Source organism: Thamnophis sirtalis, unplaced genomic scaffold, assembly GCF_051295495.1.
Source record: "Thamnophis sirtalis isolate CommonGarterSnake01/CBP01778 unplaced genomic scaffold, rThaSir2_p1.2 scaffold_3, whole genome shotgun sequence".
Taxonomy (NCBI): Eukaryota; Metazoa; Chordata; class Lepidosauria; order Squamata; family Natricidae; genus Thamnophis; species Thamnophis sirtalis.
In genome coordinates, this window is record NW_028261383.1 from 11,049,509 (window position 1) to 11,075,442 (window position 25,934).

The window sequence follows — 25,934 nt, forward strand, 5'->3', positions numbered from 1 at the left end:
ATCCACAAATTATGTGTCAGTTTGGAAACCCCTGATGCAATGATTCAATATTTAGGGTACCTGCTGTTCTTCATGGAGATGTACAAACTCACATCCTGAAACTTTTTGCTCTGAAAAGCAATTCATAGGCTGAAGAAATATGGGGTTTTTATTTTTAAATATTAACATGATAAATATTGTGTGATGAAATCATCACTTAATCTTTTTGGGATCCTTTTCCCCAAAAAGCATTTTATTTTATTAAAGGTAAAGGTAAAGGTTCCCCTCGCACATATGTGCTAGTCATTCCTGACTCTAGGGAGCATTGCTCATCTCCGTTATAAAGCCGAAGAGCCAGTGCTGTCCAAAGACGTCTCCATGGTCATGTTACCTTCCCACCAAAGGTGGTTCCTATTTTTCTACTTCCATTTTTGCACGCTTTTGAGCTGCTTGGTTAGCAGAAGCTGGGACAAGTAACGGGAGCTCACTCAATTACGCGGCACTAGGGATTCGAACTACTAAGTTCCTTACCTTTCTGATTGACAAGCTCAGCATGTTAGCCATTGAGCCACTGCATCCCTTTTATTTCATTATTTTGACATTAAATACTATTTTCAATTGGAATAAAAATATTGGAGGTTGACTCCTCCAAAAGAATAGTAGGACAGTCACTGCTGCAGACAAAAGGATGCATTGATATTTAGATATTTGAGAAAGTAGGGGAAAATGATGTGTATGTATGTATGTATGTATGTATGTATGTGTATATGTATATGTGTTTGTATGTATGTGTGTGTGTATATTCATAGGAAATAATGCAATATTCTATATATATATATATATATATATATATATATATATATATATATATATATATATATATATATATATATATATATATATATATATATATATATATATATATATATATATATATATAATATATATATATAATATAAGTATACATAATATTATTTTCCCAATTTCTACTTTCTATCCCTTTTTTCCAAATCTTAGTAAAATAGCCACCACATTAAGAGTTATTCTATATAGCCGAGAGCCCAGGGAAGGGGTGGCGGTGTGGCTATTGTAATCCGGGAGTCTCTGTTACCTCGTAGGGTCCCTGCTCCGGAGCCTGTCGGGTGTGAGTCTCTGCTGATAAAGTTGGACCTCAAGGGTCAAGTGGGTTTGCTGCTAACGTACCTGCCTCCCAACTGCGTTGCAGCATCCCTCCCCTCGCTCCTCGAGTCAGTAGCCGAGCTGGCAGTTGAGTTCCCCAGGCTTATAGTTCTGGGGGATTTCAACTTGCCATCGCTCGGTGAACGCTCTGATGGGGCGCAGGAGTTCATGGCTTCCATGACAGCCATGGGCTTGACCCAAGTAATTCGGGGCCCAACCCATGCAGCGGGTCACATGCTCGACCTCGTATTTCTCTCGGAGCAGTGGATGTATGATCTTGGTCTGAGGGGTAATGAGATCATACCCCTGTCGTGGTCAGACCATTACCTACTGAGGCTTGACTTCCGGAGGCCAAACCCCCACCGTAGGGAGGAGGAACCGACCAGGTGGTTCCGCCCCAGGCGACTGATGGACCCTCTGAGGTTCCAGACGGAGCTTGGGGTTATTCCTGATACCCTCGCCCACAGTTCGGCGGAGACTCTGGCTGCCGCCTGGCACTCGGCGGCGTCGGAGTCTCTCGACCGGATTGCGCCACTACGGCCCCTCCGGGTCAGTGGATCCCGGAGAGCTCCCTGGTTTACCGAGGAACTCCGGGAGAAGAAACGCCGGAGGAGATGCCTAGAGCACCAGTGGAGGTCCGATAGGTCCGAGGCAAGCCGAGCACTCTTAACTACCTGCACCAAGGACTATGTCCGAGCATTAAGAACTGCAAAAAGATCATATATTTCTTCCTTGGTTGCGTCCGCCGAGTCACGCCCAGCCGCCCTGTTCAGGATAACCCGCTCCCTCCTTAATAGGAGGGATGCGGGAGACCCCTTGCAGGGCAGGGCTGAGGATTATGCTCAATTCTTGGCGGACAAAGTAGCTCGGTTTCGATCGGACTTGGACTCCACCGCAGTAGATCCAGCTGAGACACAGGAGGATCATTTGCCACATCAGTTCTGGGTTGAGTTCCAGGAAGTTGCCTCTGGGGATGTGGACAAGGCCATCCGAGCTGTAAGTACCTCCACTTGTATTCTGGACCCGTGTCCCTCCTGGCTGGTGGCTAACAGCAGGGAGGTGACACATGGCTGGATCCAGGCGGTTGTCACCGCCTCCCTTCGGGAGGGGCACTTCCCCGCCGTACTCAAAACGGCGGTGGTGAGACCCCTCCTAAAGAAACCATCGTTAGATCCAGCCATCTTAAACAACTTTCGTCCTGTCTCCAACCTTCCCTTTATTGGGAAGGTTGTTGAGAAGGTGGTGGCCTTTCAGCTTCGACGGGCCTTGGAGGAAGCTAGCTATCTTGACCCCTTCCAGTCCGGCTTCAGACCCGGTTACAGCACAGAAACCGCTTTGGTCGCATTGACCGATGATCTCTGGAGGGCCAGAGATGGAGGCTATGCGTCCATCCTGGTTCTCCTTGACCTCTCAGCGGCTTTCGATACCATCGACCATGGTATCCTTCTGCGACGACTGCGGGAGGTGGGAGTGGGAGGCACTGTTTTGCGGTGGTTCTCCTCCTACCTCTCGGACAGGTCGCAGTCGGTGTTAGTGGGGGGGCAGAGATCGTCCCTGAGGCCCCTAACATGTGGAGTACCTCAGGGTTCGGTCCTATCCCCCCTACTATTTAACATATACATGAAACCGCTGGGCGAGATCATTCGGAGGCACGGGATAAAATACCATCAATATGCGGACGATACACAATTGTATCTGTCCGCCCCGTGCCAACTCAATGAAGCGGTGGACGTGATGAACCGGGGTCTGGAGGCCGTTAAGGACTGGATGAGTGCTAACAAACTGGTGCTCAACCCGGATAAGACCGAGTGGCTGTTGTGTTTCCCCCCCAATAATTTGGCTAATATACCAACGCTTAGGCTGGGGGGTCAAATTTTACACCCCTCAGATAGGGTCCGCAACTTAGGAGTCCTCCTGGATCCACAGCTGACTTTTGATCACCAGCTGTCAGCTGTGACCAGGGGGGCATTTGCCCAGGTTCGCCTGGTCCGCCAGTTGCGGCCCTACCTAGATCGGGGGGCCCTCACAACAGTCACTCGAGCCCTTGTGATCTCTAGACTGGAATACTGCAATGGGCTCTACATGGGGTTGCCCCTGAAGTGCATCCGGCGACTGCAGCTAGTCCAAAATGCAGCCGCGCGAGTGATAGTGGGCGCACCTCGGTTCGCCCACGTTACACCTGTCCTCCGCGAGCTGCACTGGCTGCCTGTTGGTCTCCGGGTGCGCTTCAGGATACTGATGACCATCTTTAAAGCACTCCATGGTAGTGGATCTGGGTACTTGAGAGACCGCCTTCTGCCGATTACCTCCCTAAATCGACCAATTAGATCTCACAGACTGGGCCTCCTCCGAATTCCATCTGCCAGTCAATACCGACTGGCGACCACGCGGAGGAGAGCCTTTTCTGTTGCTGCTCCGACCCTATGGAACGAGCTCCCCATGGAGATCCGCACCCTCACCACTATCCAGACCTTCCGCGCAGCCCTCAAGATCTGGCTCTCCCAGCAGGCCTGGGGATAGGTTCCTAATTACCCGCCCGAGTGTTTGACTGTTGAATGAAAGTTGGGTTTTTATTACTTTTCTGTTGTTCACATATTGTTTTGTTTTGACCTTGCACCTCCCCTCCCTTGTCGTTGTAAGCCGCCCTGAGTCCCCTCAGGGAAAAGGGCGGCATATAAATCCCAATAAATACCTAAAAAATACCTAAATATATCTATCCATCTTCTTTTGCCCTTTTTAGTATTTCAATCCTTTTTTATTGAAGAGTTTTAATAGATTTTACAAATATTTCCCCTTCCCTCCCTCCACTCCAAACCTGCCCCCCTCCAACCCCCCCTCCCCCGAACCTCCCAGAGAAAAAACAGGGTATAAACATTTAGGAATCATACACTAACATAAGCTAAGTAACTATAGCATCCTACCTCCTCTTGTACTTTAACTCCCCTTTTATTAAACTAACTTTAGATAAATTGTAACATTCCTTGTTCATTCATTTGTAAGCTAATTGAAATTTCTTAGTCCGATATTTATTTTGAATGTAGTCAATCCATCTTCTCCATTCCAGCTTGTATTTCTCATCTGAATAGTCCTTCAAATATGCTGAGATTTTGGCCATCTCTGCTAAATTTATTACTTTTAACATCCATTCTTGAATAGTAGGCAATTCTTCCTTCTTCCAGTACTGCGCCACCAACAATCTTGCTGCCGTTGTTAAATTCAGAATCAAATTAGTCTCAATAACTGTACAATCTGTAATTATACCTAGCAAAAACAGCTGGGGAGTGAACTTTATCCTCTTTTTAAGAGTATTTTGAATAATCCACCATATTTTTATCCAAAATGCTTTAACTTTTTTACAAGTCCACCATGTATGATAATACGTAGCGTCAACACAATCACATCTCCAGCATTTAGCTTGTAAATTTGGATACATACAAGCTAACTTTTTGGGATCTAAATGCCATCTATAAAACATCTTATAAAAATTCTCTTTCAAGTTTTGAGCTTACATAAATTTTACATTTCTTACCCACATCTTTTCCCATGTTTCCATCATTATTGGTTCTTCAAAATTTTGTGCCCATTTTATCATGCAGTCTTTAACTAGCTCTGTTTCAGAATCTGTTTCAGTATATTATACAACCTTTTTATATGCATTTGACTCTGGTCCCCAAATTATCCTCATTTTGTATGATACCAATTTTCTGATCCTTTTTCCATCTAGCATGTAACTGTCCCTACTGAAACCAGGTTTGAATTACCCTTTCCTACATTCAGAGGCTTTAACTGTGGTACACCTCGTTAAGAAGCTCTCTATATGTAATTGCATCCTGTTTTTGTTCTATAGTATTTCAATTCTTATTGACTTTTTGATAAATCTTTAATGTATCTCCCTTGGATCTTGTATCTCCTTAAATCACACTTATTTAATCTAAGTATTATCTTGACAGGATTGATAACCCCTGAACACTGTTTTATTGATTTATTAATTATTTATTTTATCAAAAAGAGCTTGAGCTGTCAATCACTGAGACATTTGGCCTCTTCAAGATCAGGGACAAGATACAAAATACAAAGTACCTTTTCAAATCTATTAATCCATGGCCTCTGCCTAACATGATTGGTTAAAAGTTTGCAGGGGACAAAAGGAATACCCAGATTACCTTTCAATTTCTCTATTGCTCTCTGTTGCAATTTGGGTATGTCCAAGAGGCACCAGCAATATGAAAGGTTCACTATAGTAGTGAATACCAACATTATGGATGAAGTTTTAGATATGGGAATGAGGTTCTAGACATATTGATGGAATTCTTGTTTATGGGAGGTGGCAGACAGAAAAGTAGAGGTTGAGATAGGCAAACTGTATTTACAAAATCATCAACATAAACCAAAGACAAAAATTTGGGAGAACAGGAAAGGGGACAAACTCTGAGAGGGGTTTTCTACATACCTAAACATAATGAAAACAGGTTAAATATATTTATCATGTATAGAGTTGTTTCTAATGTGATGCAAAACAAAACAGATATGTGTGTGTGGACTCATGCTTTTTTAAGGAACTTTATAGGACAAATTAATATATTTCAGTTATTAAATGACATAAGGAGAAAAATCATATCAAAAGTTAATTACGATTTTGTTTTGACATCAAATGTTCTTTTGTATTCAGGTCTGGTCTTAAAAAGATAATGTAGCACTTGGGGATGAAGATGCAGCTTAGCAGGCCAGTGCTTGAAGCCAAGATGGAGAAGATCTGAACGGCCACCATATACTTTCCCTTGATGCTCAGGTAGGTGGGTACGAAGGATATCCAGACGCTGCAGAAGACCAGCATGCTGAAGGTGATGAGCTTGGCTTCATTGAAGGCCCCAGGGAGATTCCTGGCCAGGAAAGCCACCGTGAAGCAGATGAAAGCCAGGAAGCCCATGTAGCCAAGGGCAAAGTAGAACATGGCTACAGAGCCTTGATTACATTGAAGGATGATCTCTGTGGATTGTGAATACATGTCTGACTCAGGGAATGGGGGAGAAGTGCCCAACCAGATGCTGCAGAGGAGAACCTGGATACCAGAACATGAAAGGATGATAGAATTGGCCAATGTCTTCCCTAGCCATCGTTGTACATTATTCCCTGGTTTTGTGGCAAAGAATGCTAATACCACAGTGACTGTTTTGGCCAAGACTGTAGAAATGGCAACTGTGAAGATGTTACTGAAGGCTGTTTGTTGGAGAAGGCAAGTGGCTCTCCTTGGCTCGCCAATGAATAGGAATGATGTCAAGAAGGAAAGCAGGAGGGAGATGAGGAGGATGTAGGAAAGGTCCCGATTGTTGGCTTTCACTATGGGAGTTTCTCGGAATTTAATGAAGATTCCCAAGGCAAAACTTGCTACTAAACACAGGAATATTGCAAAGGAAGCTAGGATGATCCCCAAATTTTCTCGATAGGATAGGAAAGTTTCAGTCTTAGGTATACATTCATCTCGCTTGATGCTTGGATGCTGATCTGCTGGACATTTGGTACATTTTTCAGCATCTGGAAAGAGAAAGATAGCATGTACCAATTAAATCAGGTTGTTCCTTGGTCCCAGGTGCATAGTTGGAGTGAAACTAGTGATGGTGTGGATGAATGTTTTGATTCCAATGTGTTATGCATTGTTTGAATCCCAGACTTCATTAACCATCCTTTAGTGGTGAAAACTCTGCAGTGTCCCCCTGGCAATAATCCATGGAAAAATAGTCTCTTGGACCTCCAAAACCTGGACCATTTCAAACCCAGGAAGGAGGATCACCTAGTCTCAGTGCCCCTTCCAGTTCTGCTCATCTGTATGAATAAACTGGAGGAAAGGAAAACTCTTTTATCAAATCCCATTTTTCCCAAATTAACCCAAGAGTCAATTCCCCCCACCCCCGCTGTGATCAAGGAAACTGGACAGCTGTTGCTCTGGTTGGTGTATTCCTTAGGTTTTTTTTTAATCCACCCACCCATTTCCAGAAAAGCAAGCACCAATGGTTCCTGTCTCCATGGGCATCTCTTTTGAAGGGTGAGGGAAAAGACCAATCCGTTTTAGCATTCTTCCTGTGAATCCAGTTAGAAAAGGAAACTCTTGTCTCTTTCACTCACTTAGAGACAGTCTGATATTTCTCATCAAGGTTTGGAAAGGAAGGAAGGAAGGAAGGAAGGAAGGAAGGAAGGAAGGAAGGAAGGAAGGAAAGAAGGAAGGAAGGAAGGAAGGAAGGAAGGATGGATCTAGAGCTGGACTTGTTATTGGGATTCTTAAACATACAAGTTCAGTCTTCATTACTGGACTTAAGAAAAGGAGAAATGAGAAGAAAGAATTACTCCATTTTACAGAAACACCAAACAGTAAACAAGATGAAGAGCAAGAAATCTTCTAATGCCAAGGCTTCTTTCATCCCCTGTCTTTTTATATCCTTCCCCTGATTTAATCTCAAATATTATTCATTTTCATACATTATGGAGATTTTCTTTTAAAAGAAAAGTCGTATCGGTAAAAACAACAATTCATGAGCTAGGTTGGCTTCTATAGACTTCCCAAAAGTCTATACCATTTTCTGATGCCACCCACCTTCCATGCTGGAGATGGTTCCTTCTGCACATGGAAGACAGTCATAGCAGCAGATGAGTTCTCCTTCTCTAGCTACCTTCTTGAAGCCAGGAAGACAACTTTCCACACACTTGGAAGGAGGAAAGGGCTGAGGAGAGAAAGGAGAAATATCTACAATATGAACTCCCCACCCCGAAAAATATTAAAGGAATAAAGGCTAATTGAAATATGTCAAGGTATTGAGGATTTACTAGCTGCCAGCGGATGAAATGTTGTAAGCTGTAATGCAATATAAGGCAAGGGTGATGCAATGAGAATGATTCAGCAATACAGGCATAACCCTTTTAAGACTCTGATGGGAGGTCCACACAAGTCCATATATAGGTGGCTATTAAGAGGGTGTTTTCTTCTTAGAGTGTATTCAGTTCTCTTGTCAACTTCTAAAGCGTTGCCATGACTATTATCAGGCTGGCATGGAAGGGGAAATTCCATGCATGCCTTCAGCCAGACTCAGATCTCCTGTCTACAGCCTAGTTAGAGAATATGAGTTATGATGCAGGATAGAAGGGAGGGGATACAGGGGTAAAGTTCAAACGCAATTAAGCGAAAGCAGTTTTGGCTCCACAGGAGTCCACACCAGAATGTTGATCCTAATAAATGATTGGATTTCTTTTGAACTTTGTCTCGAGGCTTGTAAATTAATTAGGTCATCTTCTGGGAACTTCACATCTCTTTTGTGTCTGTAGTGAATGGTAAGGAATTTTATCTTCTGCTTGTGTTTGCCTCTATATAGTTGTAAATAAACCACTTGTTAATTGTCTTAAAGACTCTGTGTACTGTGTTATTGCTCCTGGGTGTATCACATAAAGTTAGTCATGCTGCCAAAACTCTGACAAAATACAAGGTTTATCCAACAAATTATCCAACAAATTGATCTGATACTCTTCTGTTTTTGTCCTTCCTCTTGTTGTTTCATATGCACTATGATTTTGAGACTTTGATTTTAAATTTTGTTATGAAATTTATCAGGGAACTATTCATTGGATTCTTTGGTTAGGTAAATAACATCATCGACACAACTGGCTAAATCTACTTCCCTTTCCATAGACTCAGTGAATATATACCATGTGTGAAAATTGTTAACTCTATTTTTCAAGATCACCTGAATAACTGATAAAAAAAGTTTACACTCTTTAGATTCAGGTCAGTTAACTTGAAAACTCAAAGGCATTGAAAGCAAACCCCCACCAATCCAAAAACTGGAATCACTTTTTTGCCACTTTCAGTGAAATAAAATAATTAGTCCCACCTTGCTCAGCATTTCCACCCATGTGATACTCTTCTGGTAAATGATTACTTTAAAACCTTGGGATGCATCTTTTTCTAGGCTCCCAGATTTCACACTGTTGACAGACTTGTTGGGGAAAATGATCCAGTTCAGAATATCCAGGTCAGCTGTCAGATCTCCCTTTTCATCCAAATACACCCCATCTATGGAATTATTGTGAAACTCTGAACTTTGAAGGAAGGAGTGAAGCTGGAATGGAAAATCAGAGTTTAGAAACAACATCAGACTGGGGGAAGCTATCTGTAGGTTTGCGTGTGTGTGTGTTTGTGTGTATATACTGTATATACACTGTATATAAAGTGGTAGGTTCCTACGGGTACGGACCGCTTCGGACGAACCAGTAATGGTTTGGTGGCCTGGGTCACTGGAACTGGCAGCAACCCAGACCTGCCATGCCCACGAACCAGTTTTTTGTTTTTCAGTTTTGCATATGCACAGAACAATTTTAATTGCACCCACCCCTCTGTGTGTGTGTGTGTGTGTGTGTGTGTGTGTGTGTGTGTGTCAGGCTCTGTTTTAAGATTCTTTTATGTTTTCATTTTGTCCTTTCTTTAGTTTTTAATACAGAAATAAAAACAAATAATAGGAAAAATAGGGGAGGAAAAAGGGAAGGGAAGAGTGTAGAAAGAAGGGAAAAAGAAAGAAAAGCCATTGCTTCCAACTCCTTTTTGTGCAGTAGAATAAGATAGCAACATCAAATCTCAACCTTTTATTTTTACATAATAGTATAAATTAGCCATTTCTATATCAACAAATCTATCTAATCAGTGAAACTAAAATCAAAGTTTAATTTTTTTCCACCTCAAGCACAAAGTCCAGAAGCAGTTTCCAAGTGGAAACAAAAGTAATTATGTTACTTTTAGCCATGTCAATTTAGCCATGTCTGCTAACTCCATCAACTTTTGCAGCCATTCATCCATTGTAGGGATCGAAGTGTCCAGCTCTTTTTTAAGTTTCCACTTTGTTATGAGAACATCAGTAAGCATGGGCATCATAACAGTGGACATTTCATTGTTTAAATACAGTATGAAGAACAAAAAATTATTGTAAAGGAATACAATAAAAAATTTGCTCATGTTCTCATTTCTACCATTTGACATATCACAGCAATACTAATATAAAACTCCTCTAAAGGCTAATAAGTATTTTTCCCCATTCATGTTGAATTACCGTATTTTTCGGAGTATAAGACACACCTTTTTCCCTCAAAAAAGAGGGTGAAAATCTGGGTGCATCTTATACACTGAATACAGCATTTTTGGCCTCCCCAAACCATTTTTGGCCTCCCCAAATGGCCATGCATAGCCTTTAGGAGGCTTCCAGAGTGCTCCTGGGGGCTGGGGAGGGCAGAAATGAGCAAAAAATGGGCCATTTTTGCTCATTTTTACCGCCCACCAACCCACAGGAGCACACTAGAAGCCTCCTAATGTCTATGCATACCTCTTTTTGACAAAAACTGGCCCATTTTTGGGAGGTCTGCAGAATGCTTTTTTTTTTATTTATTTGCCTCTTCAAAATCTTGGTGCGTCTTATACTCCGGTGTGTCTTTACTCCAAAAAATATGGTATATTAACATAGATAAATGAAATTTCAGCCATTCAGATTTCCTTTAACTGGAGAGTTTTGTGTGATTTTTCTCTTTTGTTCTATCATTATTTGCTCAACTGAAGTACATAGCTTCATACTTCCTACTCTCCTGTGTTGTTCTCCAGAATATTTGGCTATAAAGACCAGTGACTTTTCATGGGAAGTGTCACTGATATTGTGCAAAGATATTGGACCACAATTTGCTCCCTTTTGCTAACAGTCAGCCTTTTCTGTGATTGCAGAGAATTACCCCCATTGTTTCCCACACCATAAAGCAGGTGTCTCAAACTCAAGGCCCGGTGGCTGGATCCAGTCCATGGGATGCTTAGATCTGGCCCATGGGGCTGCCCTGGAAACAGCAAAGGACTAGGCCATGGTGCCTCTGCTAACAAAAATGGAACTTGCTAGGGCTACCTGTGGCCCTCCTGAGCTCTGTTTTTGCTGGCAGAGGGTTGCAGGCGGCCATCCCAGCCAAAAATGGAGTTCAGGAGCCCGTTTTCACTGGCAGAGTAACCGGGGCACCACAGGCACCCCCTGACACAAGTGATGTCATGCTGGCCATGCCCATCCTGGCTACACTCATACACACCCCCGAAGGTCAAACACAACCCTGATGCAACCCTTAATGAAATTGAGTTTGACATCCCTGCCATAAAGATGGATCCAAGATGGATCCTACTTAGCAAAAACACTGGGGTCAAGTCAATAAGTCACAACGGGTGATATAAGTGTATCAACACACTTATATCACCCTTTTTGACCTATGGTGCAGTGGATAGAATACAGTACTGCAAGCTACTTCTGTTGACTCCTGGCTGCAACAGTTCAGCAGTTTGAGTCTCACCAGCTCAAAGTTGACTCAGCCTTCCAACCTTCTGAGGTCAGTAAAATCAGGACCTAGATGGTTGGGGGCAATATGCTGACTCTGTAAACCACTTAGAGAGGGCTGTAAAAGCACTATGAAGCAAGTGTAAGTGCTATTGATATTGATATATAGAGCTGAAGTGGCACAATAGTTTGAGTGCAGTACTTCAGGCTGCTTCAGCTGATTGCTAGCTGCAGTTTGGCAGTTCAAATCTCATCAAGCACAAGGTTGACTCAACCTTCCATCCTTCTGAGGTTAGTAAAATGAGGACCCAGATGGTTGGGGGCAATAGGGTGACTCTGTAAACCACTTAGCAAGGGCTGTAAAGCACTGTGAAGTGGTTAAGTCTAAATGTCAGCTCTGAGGCCATTTTTTTAAAGCTAGGAGCCATTTTGGGAGCATCTTCAGGGCTGCCACAGCCAGGTCAGTTGGACTTGTGAGAAGCAAAGGGAGGAGATAGAGATAGCTGGGGATGTGTAGCCAAAACAACATTCTGTCCCATGGGAGCAAAGAATGCTCTACCAGATGTTGGAGAGGTGTGGACCAAAGCCAGCCAGGATGGTGGCTGTGACGTGGTTGGACCATGTGGCAGATGTGTGACCCAAGGAATTTTGGGTTTTTATTTGGGTGGGGAAAAACTTGGGTCCTCCAGAGTTTTCTCTAGATGTGCCAATATAACATGCCTAATAAATCTATATTTTGAGGAATGTGCCTGCCTTGGAGTTTTGGTTCCATTGGGTGTGTTAACTGGAGCCCTGACACCAAGTGCTATTCTGTGTGAATGTTCCTTCTTTTAAATTCCTGCTTTGTTTTCATAGAGAGATTCCAAAAGTTTGGTTGCCTTTCTTGGGGCCTAATCTTGTTTTTTGTCTCCCTGTCCTTTCCTACAAGGGGGTGATGCATAAAGTGAATAACCTTTTCAAAATATCCCCTTTGTCGGGGTTCCAAGTAACACCTCCAACGAAAGACAACTCTGAGGCTTGAGCTTCCTCAAAGTTCCATTAGAGATGTCATATTGGCATATATGGGAAAGCCCGAATCTGAAAGTTTCCAGGTTTTCCTCACCCAAAAGAAAGTTCAAGCCCCTGCCCAGCACCTACATGTCCATCACGTGCTCCAATCAGACACCATCCAAAACTGGAGATGCCTCCCAGTCTCCTCATCGCAGCTGCAGGGCAAGGTGTCCTTGACTTTCTGAGAAAAGAATGTTATTTTGACTATATGTCTTCCAAACTTTATTTGGAAAACTCAATTTTCCTACAATAGAAAATGTGGCAGGCCTGAAGGCCCAAATGTAAAAGATGACTTCCAGGTCTGACACACATTGCCTCTGAATACTTTGCCTTCCTTCTGTGCTATTGACAAATGGGGTGAATTATCATAGACAGTAGGTTATTTTTCCTTTTTTTAGAATTTAGATTGACTAACATAGCAGCCAAAATATTCCTGGTGCTGCACTCATTCTGAAGGGCCAGGTACTTGACATTTGATCATGGTGTTTGTTTTTAATATCCAATTTTAACCGTTAACACACAAGGTTTGGCCTGCTTAGCTTCTCAGCCCAGAGAAGGTCGATGTGCTGGTGCTTGCAATGACCTTCCATCTTTCAATCTCTCCAAACCTACTGAGACATGAGAGTTTTGGTAAAAGAATAAAGCTGGTTGGAGAAAGATTCTGAGCAAGGAGAAACCTTCAGCAGAAGGATAGCACATAAAGGGGAGGGGGTTCAGAGGTACCAATTATAATGTTACCTCATTTCGGTAATGAAATATCTGCAAGGAAACAATCAAGCTCAGGGAGCAGCAAGAACACTCCCCTCCCCTATTCAGAGGAATTTGACTTCCCCATTGTATCAGAAGGAATGGAAGGGGGCTCTCTGGGGCACATAAACACATGCTTTTAGAGAGAAAGTCCAAAGAAGAGGGACATGGACACAGAATAATATTATAGTCAGGTAAACAGAAGATATTTGATTGAATGAGATAGCAGGATAGAGGAATGAACAAGGTATCAAAGTATTCTGTTTGGGGAAAAATTAAACTGATTCCCAACTGCAAGAATGTTGGAATTCATTGTTGGAATGTATTTCAATGCAATAACAACAGTAATATTCAGCCAGTAGGTGTTTACAAGTTTGGATCTATGGTATATATGTTCTTTTGTTTAAATAGAGCTTCTTGTTAAGAGTTAAAACAGTTAAGCAGTAAAGCACATGGTGACTGTACTCTTTGTTAGCTCTGTGGTGCTATATATAAGCAGAATTTTTAACCAGGGGAAACACATAAAAGAAATACCTGCCAACCTTTCAGCCTTGGAACTTCCAGCTTCATACTCTTCTTCCTCACAGATTTCTTGAATCTAGACACATAAACTGAATTTAAGGCCCTTGCCACAGCCCAAATAGTGTTGTAAGTGAGATGACTGTCTACTGCCAGGACCCAATCAATCAACTCTTTTTGCAAAATCCCCAGTTCTGTCTGTCTGCACCGTCTCCAGACTTTCAAGGAAAAGGCATCCTTGGTAGATGAACATGTAACACTTTTCCTCATAATATTATGCATGGCTTTGGAAGCAACAGAAAAAACATTAAAGTTTGCCCGTTTCCCTTTCTGTATCAGAAAGGAAAAAATGGGACCAATGTGTTTATAGGAAAACATATTAAACCTCAAATCAAAATTGAGATCCCAATGAGCTGTGGTGATCCAGACTTTTTCCAGGGTATTTCCCATTGCATGTAGTACTCCTTGTACAATTCTTATTCCTACCCGGAATGAACTAGTCTGTGATCCATAAACAAAGACATTAATTTTCCTCCACTTGAAAAATGGTTCTATTATCATATTCATTGTTTGCTCATTTAGTGGAAAAGTTTGATATATAACTACACAAATGCCACTCTGTAGCATCAATGAAGACATTGTCCTCATGAACCTCTCCCCTTGGTCAGTTTCTGGAGCAATTAAGCAAACAAAGGTCCACCTGAAATGGAGAAGAAGCTTGACTATTCCTGGGTACTGGACTCCTTCAGCAGGGAGCATTGGGTAGAAGAAAGGAAAATGAATTTTATCCCTCAGAAGGGGGGTAGCCAAACTGTAACTAATCTGAAAGGAATGGAAGATGGTAATATTTTACATTTAAGAAGCAAAATGCTTTTGCTCTCATCTCTGTAATGAAAAGAGTTCCTCCAGCAGAGGACCTCTTATTCAAAGATGCAAGACTGAAAACTGCCTCCACAAGAAAGACCCACCTGAGGGATTTTGTAGGTGCTCAACATGGTTGAAATTTGGGTGGAGATGCCAGCCTCGGCCTGTTCCAGAATAGCCACCGTGTTTCTCTGCCTTCCACACCTATAGTTGGGCACATTGGCCTCCCCATCTGAAAGCAGATCCAGCAAAGGATCTGTAGTCATTTCTACCTTGAAGAAATTTTCATAGATATTATAACCCAGGGTGATGTTGGGTAAGATATGATCATTCCGATTGATGTCCTCAATAGCAAAAAAGAAGGGCATGAATTTCCAAAAAAATTTGGATGATTTGCTGCAGATACAAGCATATTGAAGAAAATAGCATTCAACTTTTCTTCCACAATAATACTTTTAATCTGCTAAGTAACAATTTTCCTTTTAGCAGTTAGTAACATTCTAAAATATTAAATAAAATAAAATCAATGATTTTTTTTTTGGATTCCACAGTTTTTTAAAGACACTCACATACTTGTTTAAACTAATACAATCTAGATTTCATGTGTTGGTGTCAGGGTTTCAAGTAATACTCCCCAATGAAAGAAGACTCTGAGGCCAGTAATTCCTCAAAGTTCCATTTTATTAGAGATGTGATATTGGCACATCTGAGAAAACCCAAATCTTAGAGTTCTGTTTTTTTCCCACCCAAAAGAAATTTCAAATCCCTGCCCAGCAACCACATGTCCATCACATGGTCCAACATGTCTCTCCCAGTCATGAATATTTTAACATTTTCACACTTTCCAGAAACAATTGTTACAGAAGCTATGAGTGGTATAAAGAGCCATGGAAATATACATGCTCAGCATTACAAGCAAGATAGACCTGCACACAAATTAGAGAACAAATGAAAGTATATGATGCCATCAAGAGAGTAAAAGAATTGAAATGGAAATAGGCTGGTCACAAAGCAATAAGAACGGGTGGAAGGTGGACCAAGGCAGTCACAGAATGGACCCCACTTGATCAAAACAAAACAAAAGACCTAAAACAACATGGATAGAAAACATCAACAAGTTATGTGGCCCCAATTGGCAAAAGAAAGCTCAGGATCGGGAGAAAACCAGAAGCATCACAGCGAGACCAGTTGGAAAAATAGCGGGCTCCAATGAGCTCCATAAAAATCCAGCTGGACAAACTGCTGTTGGGGGATCTTCGGACCAGAACTGTCCTGTAAAGATGGGGAAGAAGGAGAGGCATCTCTGACAACCAAGAAGAACCGGCAAGTTCCTCAGTAGGTCAGAGAAACCTTTTTGGACTAAACGGCAGAGGTGGGGGCCTTTTCTAAATGACTGCTCTGAAGCTGGGGCAACCAGACTAGGTTTTTGAACAGCAGCAGTGCTGGAACAAAGTGTTGGAACTGGATGCATGATTGGCCAACTCACAGGTAAAAGAAAAGGCATTTGGACTTAAAAGGGGTGTTGGAGCTGAAATTAGTAGCTAATTGGCATTTGGAAAACTCCATGGAGGAAGAAGGATAAAGTGGAGGCTAAAACACCAAAGCCCAAGAAGATTCTTCCTTTTATAATTGGATTTGGAGAAAATAAAAATAAAAAGAAAGAACCCAGGAAAAGTTTTTTTATGTGGATTAAAGTGTTTTTGATAGTTTTGACAAATCAGCTGGTTTGACTGTATTGTGGATTTGAGAGAACCATCTGTTGGGAAGAGAGTATTGCAATACTTGGTGGAAGATAGAAGAGAAAATGCAGCTGGTAAAATTGACCGTGGCTACCAGAAAATATAATTTGGAACTGTGAGAACTTTTAAGGAGTGTTTGTTTTTCTACATTGCATGGTTTTGATTTTGTATAGCTGTGGAAGGTAATAAATTTTCAACTTGGATTGGATTGGACCAATATTAGTATTAGACATTAGAATCTGGAAAAAAAAAGACTGCATGGACTTTAAGTTCTAATTAAATGTGACATAATTTAAGTCTTAAACATTTGTTAAATTTATTAATTTGGCAATATGGAACCTTGGATGTATGATGAATTATTTGAGATGCTAAAAAATTCGCATGAAACTTTAAAAGGCAATAAAAAGTCAGAAATCCGGCTGGAGTGCACACAACAGGAAACAGGAGAGAAGGGGGTAAAAGAGAACATAAATGAAGAACAAGAAAATAATATTGAAGAAAAAGGAATTGACAGTAAAAAAACAGATGATTTCACTGGTTTTTATAGTGGCACAAAAGGAGTAGATGTTGGGGGGGAATGTCCCCCCCAAAAGAATCAATCAAACGGCAAAGAGGGAAATAGTGGGGAGAAACCAGGAGTAAGCCTTGGGGAAACTACTTGAACAATAAAATTAAAAGTGCGAAAAAGGATTCATAAGAAAAGATACAATAATTATAGAAAAAAAGAAAAAAGAAGCTAAGACAATGGGATAAAAGAAGAAATTTAATAAGAAAATTAATCTTTGAGAGACCAAGAAAAAATGACTAAAGAGGAGGAGGAAGGGAAATAAGGTACATATTAGTAGATTAAAAGGAATTGTATTAATATTATTAGTGGTGGATAGTTAATTAAGATGTAAAGGAATTATACCAACATTATTAATTGTGGATAATATAATTAAATTAAATGTTTTTATGTAAAAAAATGATTTTGATGATTGTTGTTGCTTGCAGCAAAACAGAGCAACAGACGAAATGTGAAATGTCAATTTGGTTTAACATTGAAGACAATTTAAATTAAGAGACAAAGTTGAAATGTTGAAGAATGGGATGGGGAATTTGAGAAACATATTTAGCGATGAAGTTGATGTTACTGTAAAAGGTTAGAAATTAATGGTGGTTAGTAATATTGTTTATGTATTAAAAAAATAAGTTTAAGATAAAAAATATGGAAAGAGAATAATATGGCTGAAATTGGAAACAGAGATATGATGTAAATGGATTATGTATATGAGATGATATAAAAGAAAAGATCTGGACGAGAGTGGAGGGGCCGATGCCGTGATGAGACGACATGTGATCTCAAAGCTCGGAGGTCGCAGTCGACATTTTTATTGCTGGGGAGTTCCAATGGACCTAAATCATCCTGAAGAGATGGTGAACAGGAAGATTACATCTTGCTGATCTCGGGGATATCGCAAAATCTCCGAGAAAAGCAAGGCTAAAGTCTTCTGCTGGTAATAAAAATTCCAGTCTGTTAAGACTGACAAAGTCAGGGCGACTTCAGAAAGGAATGGAACAATATGGAAATAGAAAGTGATACCAGCTGGTGAGAAACATTTATTGTTTTAAAAAACAGACTGCCTATAAAATCTAAAAACTGATTTAAATCAAAGAATAGAAGAACTTAGTGGTGAATTTGATTTTTGTAATGGTTCTGGACAGTGGTTATCTTACCTTTTAAATGTTATTTACATGGATTGATTCTAAGCAAAACTTTTTCAAATGGATGGATTATCCCTTTAACATTTCTCTGTGACTTTGACTTCCTAAGCTTTTATTGTGCGGCTGTTTGGCTTAAGATCTGATAAGATTTTACAGCTGTCCCTTTGAAGTCTGTTTTCACTTGCAGAGAGTTTGTGAGTGAGTGTTTCAATCTTGCTGAGCTTCTAAGAAAAAATACAACTCCGTATAAACATGGTGTCTCTCTGAGAAGTAATCTTAGCTCTGGAGATGGTGTTGGAGACAGAGGAAAGAATTGAGAGAAAATTGGATTATTTGGTGCATTTGGCAATGAAATATGAAATTAAGGATGTTTTTCAAAGAAAAAATAAGAATATTGAAATTCAAAAAATTGAAATGGAAGATGAATATAAAGAGATTGAGCTTGTTGATATTCGTGGCAATTGGTTCATTTCTGAGGAAGGAAAGAGTGGAATATTGGAAAAGGAATTAAATGGAGAGAAAATTTACTTCAAAGGACAGGACATAGAAGAAGAAGGTATTAAAGAAATTATGGACTATGAAATACTATTTGAAAAATATCTGATAACACTGTTATAGATAAGCTGAAAAAGAAACAGAAGGAGGGAGTCAATATTATATGAGAAATATTATAAACAAGGAGTTGCAAAGAGGACTCCATACAGATTTGTTTAAGAAGATGTTTGGAGGACTGGATCCACAAATGGCAGAATACATAAGATTGTTTTGCTATTGGAGAGATAAAGGTTGATAGATGGAAGAGTATAATTTAAAACTAGCTAAACTAAGTTAAATTCAGTGATAATAGGTATAGTTAAATAAAATTTGATAATGATAGTAATATATACAATGTTGAGCTGTTATGATAAGTAATAATTGGATATGAATATTGAATGTTACCCATGAGGGGAAGGTTAGAAATATTTTTGGACTATATATAAAGGTTATTAATAACAATAACAATAAAAAAGAACAAAACTAGACACAGCTAAGTTTTAACTAATAGGGGGGAAATGTTATGATGTAGGATATAATTAAATAAAGAAAGGATAATGATAATAAACTATATTACTACTCCTGGAAACACCAAACCTGAAGTAGTCAGCAGCAGCCTGAAGATGACGAATGTGACTTCATCGAAACGTCGCCAAGACATCTCCAATTCTACGCGGGAGAAAACCCGAACAACTAGAGACCTATATATATATATATATATGGAGGATTAGAAAAATTTGGTATTAAGTATTATGGATGTTTAGCTAAAACAGGATATGAGGATATAATGTTAATGGAGGATTTTATAAATAAGTAAATGAAATGCCAGCATGTGGTTTTGTATTAAATCTGGGTATATTTTATGATGAAGGACGGTTAAATAATTATAGTCAAATAAAAGTGGAGGTATGATGATGGTAATATAATAAACATCTGAGTTAAAATATTAGAATTAATATGAATTATATTTGATGACAGTGGAAGAGATGCACAAAAGCCTTTTGTAACCAACTGATACACTTTCTATAGTATGTAAAGGAGGATTTGTATGTTTGTTTTGAAAATAAAAAAATAAAAAAAAGAAAAGATCTGGACAACACTTTGTTCACAAAATATGTAAAAAATGTGCAATAAAAAAGAAAAACTTGGGGAAAAAAGAAAACTCAGGACCTTATGGATTGCAAATATGAGGAAGACGCTTTCATCCTGCAGTTGATAGACAATGATTAAAATGATGAAATGATGATGATATAAGCCTTAAGATCTGTTTAAGATAGAGAAGGATCTTGACAGACTTGAACATTGAGCACTATCTAACAAAATGAAATTCAATGGTGAAAAAAGTAAGGTTCTATATTTAGGCAAGAAAAACAAAATGCACAGGTACAGTATAGGTGGTACTTTGATCAATATTAGTAACTGTGAGAAGGATCTTGGAGTCCTAGTGGACAATCACTTGAATGAAGATGCAGTTCCATTGAGGACTACACGTTGAGTGCATTTCTGGCTGACCAACCACACTCAATGTGTAGTCCTCAATGGAACTGCATCTTCATGGAGGGAATTATGCAGTGGAGTACCCCAAGGCTCTGTTTTGGGCCCAGTACTCTTCAACATTTTCATCAATGATTTGGATGAAGGAATAAATAGGGAACTCATCAAATTTGCAGATGACACCAAGCTGGCAGGAATAGCCAACACTCCAGAAGATAGGCTAAAGATACAGAAGGATCTTGAGAAACTTGAACATTGGGCACTATCTAATAAAATGAAATTCAATGGTGAAAAGAGTAAGGTTCTACATTTAGGCAACAAATGTAGAGGGAGTCAAACTATTCTCCAAGGCACCTGAGGGTAGAACAAGAAGCAATGTGTGGAAACTAATGAAGGAGAGAAGCAATTTAGAACTGAGGAGAAATTTCCTGACAGTTAGAACAATTAATCAGTGGAACAGCTTGCCTCCAGAAGTTGTGAATGCCCCAACACTGGAAGTCTTTAAGAAGATGTTGGATAGCCATTTATCTGAAATGGTATAGGGTTTTCTGCCTAGGCAGGGGGTTGGACTAGAAGACCTCCAATGTCCCTTCCAACTCTGCTATTGTATTGTATTATTGAATATGAGCCAGCAGTGTGCTGCAGCTGCCCAAAAAGTCAACACAGTTCTAAGCTCCATAAACAGAGGGATAGAATCAAGATCACATGAAGTGTTAATATCACTTTATAATGCCTTGGTAAGGCCACACTTGGAATACTGCGTTCAGTTTTGGTCACCACAGTATAAAAAAATGTGGAGATTCTAGCAAGAATGCAGAAAAGAGCAACAAAGATAATTAGGGGACTGGAGGCTAAAACATATGAAGAACAGCTGCAGGAACTGGGTATGTCTAGTTTAATGAAAAGAATGACTAGGGGATACATGATAGCAGTGTTCTGATATCTCAGGGGCTGCCACAAAGAAGAGGGAGTCAAGCTATTCTCCAAAACACCAGAAGACAGGACAAGAAGCAATGGGTGGAAACTAATGAAGGAGAGAAGCAATGTAGAACTAAGGAGAAATTTCCTGATAGTTAGAACAATTAATCAGTGGAATAACATGCCTCCAGAAGTTGTAGATGCTCCAACACTGGACATTTTAAAGAAGATATTGGATAACTATTTGTCTGAAGTGGTGTAGGATTTCCTGCCTAAGCTGGGTTTGGACTAGAAGACCTCCAAAGTCCCTTCCAACTCTGTTATTCTGTTCTGTTCTGTTCTGTTCTATTCTATTCTATTCTAAATATTCCAGATTTAGAATAGATCTAAATGTTTTTTGGAATTGGAGCAAAAATTTAGACTTATTGAAACTGGCTCCTGCATGGATGACATTTGTTATCCTTCTCTGCTTTGAAAAAGAGTGAAGATTCACCTTTGATTGGAGGGATCTTTGTTGTTTTTGTGTTGTTTCTTATTATTCTTTTCATGTTTTCTGTCATATTTTTAATTACAAGACATGCAGACTCAAAGAGGCTATGTGTCAGGTGCCTCTTTGTTTAATAATCAAGAAAGAAACCGCTCAACTCCATGGTTCAGAATTAAGTGTACTTTTACTAATTACAAATGATGAGAAGCAAAGCAAAGCTGAGTCTGAGTAAAAAGACGTGAAAGCAATAGATATCATGTATGATTCAATCCCCTCCCCTTGGCACCCCAGTTCATAGTCCAATAATAAATCACCCAACCGTCAGGTGGGAGATGTCTTCAAAATTCATTATCAGGTTGGAATGCGGCGGGAAACTCCCTTCTTCCACATACGCAGAGAGATGGTCAGAATAACTCCTAATAACAATCCTCCAGTACATAATGATTCCCCTCCCAAATACCATGCTCCCCTTCCTGTTTCAATGGCAGCCGAAAAGCAACAGCAAAGCAGAGGCTGACACTATGAAATCTATAAATAAATAAACTAACCAAGATATAGATACAGTATAATATTTTCACTTTTAAAAAAAAAAATTGTGAGTGCTCCAACACTGAAGGTTTTTAAGAAGAGACAGAGACATTTGTCCGAAACGATATAAGGTCTCCTGCTTGAGCAAGGATTGGACTAAAAGACCTCCAAGGGTCTTTCCAATTCAGTTATTCTGTTGTTCTGTTAGTACCCTGGTATGCACTCATGAATAAGAATGAGAGATTGTTGCAAATTCAGTGAATGCCAAATTGTTTATTGAGACTCCTTCTTCACAGTAATAAATTTTGGTTGGGAAAAAACAAAGGTGAATTTTTCTCATCTCCAATTGGGAGAGAAAATGCGACAACCCTCTGTTCTTGGATTGGCATCCCCCATCTTAGCTCAGGGTTGAGGTGGAATGAGAAATCATTGTGTTACTCTGTGTGCACACTCTAGTTCTGTGGATCGGACAGGAACTAAAGAGGATTTCTTGGTTTTGTTCTGATACTTGGCAGCTGGAAGTGAGCACCATTACCTGCAGTATGAATTAAGGACCCCAAGTTAGAATTGTAAAGTAAGAAAAGAACATAGAATGTAGAACATCTGGGTTGGAAGGGACTTTGAAGGTTTTCTACTCTAATCCTCTGCTTAGGCAGGAAATCCTATACCATTTCATTCAAATGACTATTCAGTCTCTTCCACAACTTATGAAGCATCCACAACTTATGAAGCCAGTTGATTGTTCTAACTGTCAGGAAATTTCTCCTTAGTTCTAGGTTGTTTCTCACCTTGGTTAGTTTCTATCAGTTGCTTCTCGTATTGCCTTCTGGTTCAGATTAAGGGAGAGCATCCTATATTTAGAGAGCACTGGAATTGTAAACAGTAACTTAGATGGAAATGATCTAATGCAGTGGAGGAAGATTTACTTACTCTGACAATTCTGTTGAAGGACTTTTACGAAAACTTAATAATTGAAACCGAGCCTCAGTTGAAGAGACAATGCCACTAATATAATAATCTCCTGGCTTGTAAAGATGCTCTGGGTCCACTTTACCTTGCTCCAAAGTCAGAAGGCATTTGGCTTTCTGCATCACACCAGATGCCAAAGGCCACAGAAACAGCACAAATATAAACAGCAGAAACATGATTTATATTGTTGATTGAACTTTCTATGTTGCACCAGCTTTTGAACAAAGAATGAGAAGAAGAAATGGAAGAAACTAAAGACTGAAATTTTGCATCCAGACAGCATCAAGCCAAAGGACATAAGTACAGCCCCCTGCCCTGAAAATAGATTCCTTCTCTATCTCCTGAGCCATTGATACACCATTTCTGACATAGACCATACCCAGCATTGCTTTTGAATTTGATATTTACACCAAGACATTCTGAGGTGTTATTCTTACTTTCTATGAAAGTTTGCAGAAACCTCTCTAGGGACTTAACATAAAGGCAGCAAATAAAAGGGTAAATAAATCACTGTGATTTTGATAATTGCAAGGAAGAGAGCAGAATCCCCTCTGAATCTTGACCCAGTCAACAGGCAGGTGCCCAATGGGAGAACTCACAGAGGTCACTCCAAACTTTGAAGATAAGCCAGTGAAGGATATTTGAGAATTTAGCCCCAAATCTTTCTAATAAAACACTTTTAGAAATGGCATTGATTTTTTTAGATGCACAGAAAGCCCTTGATAATGTAAATTGGCAATTTATGATAAAACAGTTAGATTGTATGGATTTTGGTGAGAAGTTTATAAACATGACAAAGGCAATATATTACAAGCAAATGGTAAAAGTAATAGTTAATGGAAACCAGATGGAGAACTTTAATATAAAAAAGGCACAAGACAAGAATGTCCATTGTCCCCATTCAATTTTTTTACTACCGGTTCTGTGGGCATGGCTTGGTTGACATAGCTTGGTGGGCATGGTTATGTGGTTATGTGACTGGGTGGGTGTGGCCAATTTTATTTTGCCAATTTAGCAGTCCATTAAACAATACACAGCAGCCCCCTTTTCTATTCTTCTTTTTAATACTGCATGAAGTTTTTGCTCTAGGTTTTTTTACTAAAGGGGAGAGGCTGGCGATGCCTGGGGAAAGAAAGACATGCTTTCCACAGATATCCTGGCTATATTTAAAGGGCCAGCTAATGTCATTGGTGTTGGGAGATTCATTGGTGAGGTGTAGTGACTTGATGTGCAATGTTCACTGGTGCAGTAATTGGAGTTGGCCAATTGACAGGTGTGGTGAGTGTTAACAGAGAACTCATTAGGCTGGAGATGTTAACTGTGCTCAAAACATTGGCTGGGCTTCTCATATTCACTGCAGGATCCACAATGCGAGGAACTGCTCCTTTGGTACTAAGTGAATTTTGCCCTTTTTAACAACCTTTCTTGCCACAGATGTTAAGTAAGTCACTACAGTTGTTACGTTAATAACACAGTTGGTATGAGCTGAGGTGGTGCAGTGGTTAGAGTGCTGTACTGCAGCCACTTCAGCTGACTGTTATCTGCAGTTCGGCTGTTCAAATCTCACCAGCTCAGGGTTGACTCAGCCTTCCCTCCTTCTGAGGTGGGTAAAATGAGGACCCAGACTGTGGGGGCGATATGCTGACTCTGTAAACTGCTTAGAGATGGCTGAAAGCCCTATGAAGCGGTATATAAGTCTAACTGCTAACTGCTATGTGAACATATCAGAAGGTTGCAAAAGTTGATCACATGATCCTGGAACACTGCAACTGCCATAAATATGAACAAGTTGACAAGCATCTGAATTTTGTGTCAGCTCCGGCCAGCCCTGAGCCCTGGAGCTGCCATTCAGGGGAGAAAACTGGGCCAGCTGCCAAAACCTGTGCTTACCAGATTTCCCTCCTCCACAATTGTCCTCTGGGCAGTTACCAGTTTCGAGTTATGACCTTCAGACTGCAAGGAGCCAAAGCGGTGTTCATGCAGCTAATTAATGAGGTCCTGCATGAGCATCTGTATCAAGGGGTACTCGTCTATTTAGATGATATCCTTATATATACCAAGACCATTGAGAAATATGTAACTCTTGTACGTCAAGTGCTTAAAAAGCTGCTGGATGCACATTTATACATTATACATTAAAGAGCCGAGGTGGCGCAGTGGTTAAAATGCAGCACTGCAGTTCAGCAATTTGGCTGTTCAAATCCCACCAGGCTCAAGGTTGACTCAGCCTTCCATCCTTCCGAGGTGGGTAAAATGAGGACCCAGATTGTTATTGGGAGCAATATGCTGACTCTGTAAACCGCTTAGAGAGGGCTGAAAGCCCTATGAAGCGGTATATAAGCCTAACTATTGCTATTGCTATAAATTGTCTAAATGTGAAATTCATAGGACATAACCCTAGTTCCGTATTTCACCTAAAGGGGTGGAAATGGATCCTGCAAAGGTAAAGGTGCTGTTGGACCAGCAGGTTCCTAAAACCAGCAAGCAATTACACAGTTTTTTAGGGTTTGCCAATTTCTATTGCCAGTTCAACCCATCCTTTGCATAAATGGTCCTTCTACTAACTGACCTCTTATGTACAAAACATCTCATGAAACCCTCGACTGGGAAGCCTGGTTGTGTGGACAATAGCATGTCAGCAAGCGTTTGAGCATCTGACATCCTTGTTTGCACAAGAGCCAGTACTGAAACATCCAGAGCTCACTAAACCATTTTTGGTTCAGGTAGATGCCAGTGATGTGGCAGTGGCCGCAGTTCCTCTTACAAAAGAACAATGAAGGAATCCTGCAGCCGTGTGACTCACCTCAAGGAAGTTGACAAGGACCAAATGCAACTGGCCCATTTTGGAAAAGGAGGCATTCATGGTCCGATGGGACCTATTGACATGGCAGCATT

At 40.3% G+C, this 25,934-nt stretch overlaps 1 protein-coding gene across 1 annotated transcript; it reads right to left on the bottom strand.

The window, feature by feature from the left end:
- Positions 1 to 5,782: 5,782 nt before the first annotated feature.
- LOC148047164 (vomeronasal type-2 receptor 26-like) lies at positions 5,783 to 25,902 on the bottom strand. The gene is made up of 7 exons (XM_087707979.1): positions 25,843 to 25,902; positions 24,930 to 24,992; positions 14,771 to 15,010; positions 13,275 to 13,295; positions 9,033 to 9,260; positions 7,745 to 7,871; positions 5,783 to 6,690 (listed from the first exon to the last, which is right to left on the bottom strand). The coding sequence occupies exons 1-7, from the start codon at positions 25,900 to 25,902 to the stop codon at positions 5,783 to 5,785; spliced, it is 1,647 nt and encodes a 548-aa protein (XP_087564105.1).
- Positions 25,903 to 25,934: the final 32 nt, after the last annotated feature.

Coding starts and splice junctions, on each gene's coding strand:
- LOC148047164 (XM_087707979.1), bottom strand. CDS start 25,902: ATGAATGCCTCCTTTTCCAAAATGGGCCAGTTGCATTTGGTCCTTGTC. Junction 13,296..14,770: donor GCACCTACAAAATCCCTCAG/GTGGGTCTTTCT, acceptor GTTTCCTTGCAG/ATATTTCATTACCGAAATGA. Junction 9,261..13,274: donor TATTTCATTACCGAAATGAG/GTAACATTATAA, acceptor TTTCCATTCCAG/CTTCACTCCTTCCTTCAAAG.